At 31.9% G+C, this 8,904-nt stretch overlaps 1 protein-coding gene across 1 annotated transcript; it reads right to left on the bottom strand.

Moving 5' to 3' along the window:
• Positions 1-5,260: 5,260 nt before the first annotated feature.
• On the bottom strand, positions 5,261-8,664 carry LOC129896102 (peroxidase 51-like). The gene is made up of 4 exons (XM_055971926.1): positions 8,336-8,664; positions 7,722-7,922; positions 7,145-7,310; positions 5,261-5,880 (listed from the first exon to the last, which is right to left on the bottom strand). The coding sequence occupies exons 1-4, from the start codon at positions 8,555-8,557 to the stop codon at positions 5,474-5,476; spliced, it is 996 nt and encodes a 331-aa protein (XP_055827901.1). The 5' UTR covers positions 8,558-8,664; the 3' UTR covers positions 5,261-5,473.
• Positions 8,665-8,904: the final 240 nt, after the last annotated feature.

The following is an 8,904-nucleotide window of genomic DNA, read 5'->3' as shown; positions in this document are numbered from 1 at the left end:
ATACTCTGAGGGTTGATCTTGCTGGTACACAAGGGGAAGTGGTCGCACTAAGGGATCAACGGATTAGGAAACAATAGGAAAATAATGCTCGCATGAACAAGTTATTTCTCCTTCTTGCTACCTCTTCATATTCATCTACTCCTCCTCCATAACTTTTTATTTGTCTCTCTCATTTGGGTTTTGAAACTGTATTTTTGTTGTTTTGATCTGTACAGACTATGTTGGTGCCCTTCTGGGCTTAAATGATGTGCTATCTTGCTTTTATTTTTGGATCTGCTGCTTTGTGTTTTTTTTGTTTTGCTATTGTTTGGATGGCTAATATCCTCAGATTGTGAGTACTCTGTGATTCCTCAAATAGGTGATAGTATTGCCGTTTATGGCTCTGAATCAGCATACTCACGTATTCTATACCTTATTCACTTACTCTTCTTTTTGAGATGTCAAAAAGGGGAAGTTGGTTTTTGTTGGTTTTGTATTAAGCATATGTGCAGGTGCAGAAAGTATACGGTTTGTCATCATCAAAAATGGAGAATTTGTTAACAACATTTAAGCAAGTTTTGATAATGACAAATGAGAATCAGGTTCACTTGCTGGATGGTGCAGTAGGCAGACGTGGAAAACTGGATAAATCCTTATACGAGTCAAAAATGCAAAAATAAGGAAAGATGGCACAATAGGACTCCTATAAGGAAAAACAATAAAATTAAAGTTGTACTTTCCTTGTAGGACTCAACTAGGATTTCAAAAACCAGTGCTATAAAAGGAAAAGGTCGCACAAAGGATTTCTTGGCTTTGCAAATCTGAAATCGAATTTCTCAAGCAAAAGGCAAGACAGAGTTCCAAGAGCAAAACATCGAAGAAAGAAGAACTAGAGTTAGGTTTTCTTTCTGAAAGTTAATTCATGTGTTTGAACTCTAATTAGAAATATTATTGAGTTAGAATTTTCTAAGGTAGAAAGTGAGGCTTGTAACAAGAAGTGAGTTTGGCTTTTTGGAGAGTTTGAGTTGCGATTATAGTTAATCGTTAGAGTTTAGGTACTTGAGTTAGTTCCTTGATCATTGAGTTGTAATCTAAACCACTCTTTGAAAGTTAGTGAAGATTGGTGGAAATCCTACGAGGTGTAGGTTGTGGTTTTTCTTCCCTTGAGCAAGGAGGTTTTCCACAATAAATTCTGTGTCTTGTGTTTACTGTTTACGTTCGTATTACTCATTCAAGAACCTGGTTCTTAAAATCGTTAGATGGTATATGTTTCTACATCTTGGTAACCACAACTCTTTTAAGATTTTACCCAAACAAATAAATTTCATCGTAATAATTAAATTCCTTGAAAATGACTTCATTCTTAGACGATGCATTAGATTTTCTCGAGGAAACTACATATATAACTCCTTCTTTTATTAAAGAATACTTGATCTAGTAGTGTCATGCTGAAATATAATCAATTTAGTATAAGTGATTGAAATTATAATATCATATATTTTTTTTAAAAAAATCGGTCATTAACTAAAAAAATCGACAAAACTCAAACAAAGTTGACGCGATGACAAACTAACATAACTAATTTAATTTAATTTCAATATTTAATAGATTTAATTTTCTTTAAAAATAATTCAATTCAAATTGAACCATGAACACTCCTCGAAGTAGAGTAGCTATAAAAGCCAGTTGGCCAAAAGAATTATTGTCACTACGAAAAGGTTGAATTTTTGTGAATGAGACAGAAACATGGGCATTGGTTATTAGCCGCCTTTGTTTTATCTCCAAGTGCAGGGATTTAATCCCAAAAAAAAACAATTTTAAAAAATAGTATAATAGGGATTTTTTTAAAAACAACATTTCGGTATTGTGCATTAATGCAGGGATAGCAAGGGGAGGGTGCAGGCGGGTTGAGCTCAATTCATATCGCCCCATATAAATTTTTAATTATTTTTTTTATTAATTGAGTTTAATATGAAAAATAAAATTCATAATTTTTTTTTATTTTTTTGATAATCAATATCAATAACTAATTAATTGTTTCTGGTTAATATTTCAACAATTATTTCATAATCGCTAATTAATTATTTTTAATTAATATTTCAACAACCAATAATTCACTAGACACGTCTATTATTTTTTTAAGTTAAAACTAAAGTCAAAGTTTAATATCAAAAATTTATATCTTTGATTTTAGTAATTACAAAGATTTTATTTTCTTTAGGTTATTATTTGGTACCTTAAATCTGCATAAACCGCCCCGCCCCGCATTAATTTTAAAAATAATTACTTCAATCTGACCCGCATAACTTTAAACCTACCCCGCCCTACCCCGCATTGCTCTAAACCCGGCTCGCTCCGCCCCTTTGCCATCCCTAATTACATGTTTCCAATAAGTATATAAGGTTCACCTTTTATAATAAGAAACCATATGAAAGTTATATGATCAGTATATAGATAATGGACAATGTATTGGGTTTAAAGTGGAGTGTGAATGAGAAAGAATGTGAAAGAAGAATTGGGAAAGGTGGGAGAACCAAATGAAAAGTCATTTCTCCCTCATTGGTAGAAGAAAGGAAAAATCTTATCCTTATATAAGGAAAGACTTCCTTTAACTCATAAAGAGTTAAGTAGAGGGTGCCCCTTCGCGCCGTCGTCATCGTCGTCGTCGCTCGGCTTCGGCTTCGGCAAATGATTGATTGATAATTTTTTAGATAAAATTTATTTATTAATATCATTATTTGATCTCCTCTTTCTTAATATTAATTCGAAATTATTGATTATTAATTAATTAATTTGCGGATTAATTTGAATTAATTAAATTTGCGGAATTAACTAAATTACCGAATTTCGCGGAAATGTTTGGAAAAGAACCTGTTCTTTCCGATAAGATATTTCTTTCCCAAAAGAAACTATGCTTATTCTGAACAGATGAGACTGTTCTGAACATATATAGTCTAACCTATTGTTGGCTATAAATAGAGAGACCTCCTCTCAGTTTTCGACATCGAAATGTCTCTCTCTTCTACATATATTTTTTCTTACAAACAAAATTGTGTTTTTGTGTGATTACTTGCTGCTTTTTGAGTTTGCTGAAATTGAAGAAGTTTGAGGTACCGCTTCTTCTTTAATGTTCTATCCGTTTTATTCTTGGAGGAAATAATCCATAATCTCGGGTACAGTGAGAGGATTAAATTTCTTAGAAACACACAGTGAATTCTGTGGACTCAGATACTGTTTATTTATTTTCATCTTAAATATTTTTGATTTACTAACTTTAATATAGGAGATAACAGAATGTACGAAATACACATATATCATGCTAGAATTCCTCAAATATCATGTGAATATTTCTATAATACATGTCCAGAAATCAATTTAAATCTCACCGAAAATTCATATAAGCAAGCAAAAATATATAATACCATATTGGCTCAAATATAAAGTAGATAAAACTTAAAACATTGAATCTACGATTTCACATATTATACATATTAGATCTAAAAATTTAGGTAAATGTATATAAGTGGAATATTACTTTAATTTATAGCTACGCACAGAGACTTTACTAGTACTTGACAATAAGAGGTGGTGCATGTGGTTGAACAAATTAGATTTAAATGTTCCCCCAAAAGATTTTTCTTCTAAACCAACAAATACTACATATATAGAAATATAGATCCATTTTGATGAGCACTTTCTGGTTCTTTCTCCATTTTCCATAAGAAGCTTCTCTAGTTCGAGAATATATATATGATGCAAATAATCTTATTGCACGAAGTATTATCAAAATAGATTATTTTTTTGCACCTAGTTATAGTTAGTTTTCTTTGTAAGTTCTACCTCTAGGTTTGTCTTATTGAAAGAAATTAGTATCGACTATTCGTCTTAAGGAACTAGATTCCTTGAGAATAACTTAAGACAATCTTATTTACGGTGGAAAACTTCCTTGTTCAAGAGAGTAACTTTAGTACCTCAATTTAATAGTAACTTGTTCTGGCAACTCTCGAAGGACAGCCTTCAAGTAACTAGTAAAGTTACTGCCATGTGACCAGAAGGTCACGGGTTCAAGCCTTAGAAACAGGCTCTAACAGAAATGCAAGATAAGGCTGCTTATAATAGACCTTTGTGGTTGGGCCCTTCCCCGAAACCCGCGCATAGCAGCAGCTTAGTGCACCGGACTGTCCCTTTCTTGTTCTGGTAGCTCTGCAAGAAGCTATACTCTCTTCTTGTTACAATCCTCACCACAAACACACCTTGATCATACTTAGAACTTATAAAAATTCTATAATAATCCTACTATATACTCAATGACAATAATCTTAAACACAAGTTCTAGGCTAGCTGTTGTTGCTTAATTCCTTCGAACTGTCGTCTATTGCATGCCTTGAGAGAATGCACTGAATTCTTGCATATACAATAGATGTTGCTTAATGACTTGGAGTTTACCTTATATATACAGTGGAGATACTATTGGGAGATACTATTGGGTGTTACTCCACAACTCTAATTATTTCTCATAAGTTTTTGTATTCCTTGTTGACTGCTACTTTGATAGTTAGAATCCTCATAAGATTCTTCTTCCGTATATTTGGCCAATATCCTTTCCTTTTATGCACCTGATACTTTGACTTACCATAGTTAACTTAGCTTGCATTACTTCAAATGTATAGGTGAATTGATGCTTTTATATCTTTGTCTATGCAAAATGCAGACTCTGAATCTAGACAATTCCATCAGTTTCCCCTTTTTTTAATGATGCCATGCTAGTTGTTATGTTACATTTTTCGTGTTAGACTCAATAATCTCAATACTAAATAGTTGTTAGGTTTTAAAAGATGTGAATGGAAAATGAAGAGTTGTGATTTTTAAAAAGAATTGTGACTTTTTTTGAAGAGTTGCGATTTTTTTGAAAGGTTATGACTTTTGCGAAGGATTGTGACTTTTGTGAAACATTGTGACCTTTCCGATAAGGCATAATAAGCACAATAATTCACACTACTCTTTGTTATCATAAATAGAAGATTTTTCTTTCATTTTTCAATATCGAATTTTTCTCTTCTTCTGCATACATTTCTTACAAACAAAGTAGAGTCTTTATGTGATTTCATCGCTGAAGTTATTGAAATTTAAAGTGTCGCTATTTCTTTAACAGGTATATTTATTTTATTCAGAGAAGAAATACTTCGCAACCTCTTGTCAAGGATCAGGAGGGATTCTCGAAATCACCTCTTGGAAAAAAGGCCCATATAAGGCACTACACAAAAAAAACTGACAAATTAAGTTAATCTAAGCTTAGAAGCTGCAATTTCACCAGAACATCATTGGGTTTACAAGCATACACATTACCTATACGCTGGTTGTTTTAAGTTGAATTTCAAGCTCCTATTCTTATTCCATTATTGCATAACTCACCCACCTTATTAAAGCAACAACAAAAATTCTAGTTTACAATCTTTTCTTGTCATTCACAAATCACAAGCAATGCAAACTTCAATCAGTTAAATGCTCCACAGTCTCTACGAATATTTCCATTCTTGCCCGTCTTAACACCAACCCGACCCAATTTAGTCATGGCATTAACAAATGCGGTTTCGAAAACTTTAGAATTATTGGCCCATAAATTAACAGTACCTTTGGACCTTTGGTCTGTAAATAACACTTGATCTGACGTGAATAGGCCCATTCCTTTTTGCAAGTTTTGGAAGTATACATTGTCAAAGGCCCTTGGTGTAATTGGGTCCATGTTGATGGCTATCCTTGGGTCCACATTTTTTGGACACATTTGTTGTAATTGGGCTGCATATGTCGTGTTTAGTGTTGGATCCACTGGGTTTTTAGGGCTAAAGTTGTAAATTCGATTGGAAAATTTGTCGCAATGAGAAAATCCAAGAGTATGGGCCCCTGCATAAAATCATAAACAAACACTTCTAAACACATTTGATATAAAGTGAGAGTCAGAATTTCAATTTTATGAATTTTGCATATCAGAATAAGAGTCAGAATTTCAATTTTATGAATTTTGCGTATCAGAATAATGACTTCAAGTACTTCCTCCGTTTACAAAAAAAAAAAGAAAGATATAGTTTGACTTGACATAGAATATAAGAAAATAAAGAAGATTTTTCAATCTTATAGTTCTAATAAATTAAAGTTATGTCAAATGTACCAATATGTCACATGAAAAGTTGAATTGACGTGTTGTAAAGAAAAAGAGATTATTCTTTTTAAAACAGATTAAAAGGAAAAATATGTAATTCTTTTTGTTTGAATAACTAATTATTGGATTCTAAGTAAAAAATGTGCACATATTTAATAAATTTCTTTAAAAAATTATACTATTTAGACAAAAGATACTGAATTTGATCAAACTCGTATTTAGGCTTCTACCACCGTCCTTGATTTTATTATTTAATTGAAATATGGTGCATAAAAAGAAAGAAAAGCTTTTGGCAAAAAATCATATTAAATAAATATTATTTAATTAAGATATCACTTACTGTTTTCTAGAGTGAGTGGACCATATAATTTGGAGGTACATATATCATCTTGCATGTGTTTTACGAGTAGTATTAAATTTGGAAGTAAACTGTATGAGAAAAAGACAGCTACGTGTGGACTAAGTAAGTCCTCTTTTATAAAATGCCAAAAAAGAAATGCTTGTAATAGAGGAAAAGAATAGACCAATGACTCATTTTGGAGTTAAGCATGCTGTTTTTAACAGCTGGATTACATAATGATTGGATAATTTAAGAATATTATGACATATTCCCTCCGTCTCCGTTTCAATTTACCTGTCAAATATTTTTTAATTTGATTTCCCTTTTAATTGTCAATTTTGATAAATCAAGAAATGATAAGTTTTTTCTTCTTATTATACCTTCAATTTATTAACATTGAATTTATGTCTTTGAAAAATATAGTAATTAAATATGTTTAAAACTCTATCAATTAATAGGGACAAAATGATAAACTCACTATACCAATCATTTTTAATAAGTGTGCCAAGTCAAAAGTTGACAAGTAAAAAAAAACGGAAGGAGTATATAAAATTACAAATTTTAATTTTGGTATGTATGAAAAAATATTTCCTTAAAAAATAAAGCAAATTCCTACTTAATCAAACAACTTTATATAAAATGAAACAAATGAAGTATTCGAAAATTACCGGATAGAGCGATCATATCGGCTTGATTTAGACCATGAGAGGTAAACATTGTATTGAGTTGATCCAAATTGAATGTAGGTTTAGGTAAGTTGCCTTCCACGTTTGAAGATTTTGATGTGAACCCATCTAGTCTTCCCAATTCCACTGCATACCTTGGTCCACCAGACTGCATAATACATAAACGTGTTCTTTAATTTTATTTCAGCTGATTTTATTTCACATTATTTCGGATATACTTAAATAGACACTTATACTTATATAAAATTAAACAAGTAGATACATAGCAATTCGCGTTCATGACATCCTATGTGTGTGTATATTATGTGAATCTGAGTACAAATAGGGAAGGCAGACGAAATTTTTTCTAAAAAAATCAAGTAAAAGAAAAGGAGATGCAAAAGTGTTGAAAAAAGTATAGTACTGACTAGCTAGCATGCACTTTTAATATTTTAATTAAAAAATAAAACGAGATGCACAAGGTGTTTTAAAGAAAAGGTACTTTAGTACAAACCAGCTGAATCTTGCTAAGTGAGGATTTGATATAAATTTAATCGAGTACTAATATAGTAGTACATACCAGTTGGATGACATCTCTAGTGGCTAAGGAGAGAATATCGGCACAAGAAACTTTATTTTTACAACTTGGGATCGCATCAACTGCGGCTTTTGCTTTAATAACAGTGTCAAATCCATCACCAGCCAATGAAAGATTATCTGGATGATCTTTTTCTGCGGTGTTTCCTGCCGTTGATGCTATTATCACCGAAGCATCACAACCCTACATTGACCAAAAAAAAATAATTAGGGGTAGCAGTAGATAAAAAAAATGTCCAAAATCATATAAGTAAGATGATATTTTTACACCCTCATACACCATTGACCGGATTTATATAGCATGTACAATATAATGCGAGACTCGACATCAGTGGTAGAACCAGCTTATGTCAAGGGATGTCAAATGCGACGATCTCTTTGCTGGAAAATTACACTATTTTGCTAGGTTGAATTTTTTAGTTTTATGTATATATATACAAACTATATGTGATCAAGAAAGTAATGAGATGGGGTCGGGTCATGGTACTTCATTACAAAAAAATGGATTTTTAGAATTACTCCGACCCCAAAAGTTAAATCACGCAATAAAAATTGTTCAAGACCATATTGATTCATGCAAGGGGAGAAAGTAGGTACCTCAACAAAGCAATCATGGAAGAAGAGACGGAGAACAGCAGGGATTGTGACAAACGTTTGTTGGAATTTCTGGTTAACGACATTGCGCACAATGGATTCAACATTTGGACAAGTTTGTGCATAATAATTGGTTTTAAGTTGAGCAGTTACCAAGTTTGGCATCAAAATACCAACACAAGAAATTGACAAATATGATATAATAAAAACTTGTAAGTTGCCCATTTCTATAATCACAACAATATATTGGTTTACAAATCTTGAACTTAGAACAAGGTTATATATAAGGGGAATTAAGGAGTATAGAAGCAAGTTGGCCAAAGAATCTTTCTGAATACAAAAGTGGTTGAGCTTTTACAAGTTATACAAGTCAGTGTTTTTTCGTGAATAAGACAGAAACTTGGGGATTGTTTATTAGCCGCCTTACATTTGTTTTTCTCTCTCTTAGTATAGTACCTTATGTGCTACTACTCTCTAATTAGCAGTTTAATTAAGGCTAAAAATATGGTTAATAATAATAGAATATTAATCATGTCCAAGAAATAGAAATTCAACATATTATTAACTAGAGA

Source organism: Solanum dulcamara, chromosome 7 (genome assembly GCF_947179165.1).
Source record: "Solanum dulcamara chromosome 7, daSolDulc1.2, whole genome shotgun sequence".
In the NCBI taxonomy this organism is placed as follows: Eukaryota; Viridiplantae; Streptophyta; class Magnoliopsida; order Solanales; family Solanaceae; genus Solanum; species Solanum dulcamara.
The sequence above is the reverse complement of the archived record's forward strand: the minus strand, read 5'-3'. Positions and strand labels throughout refer to the sequence as shown.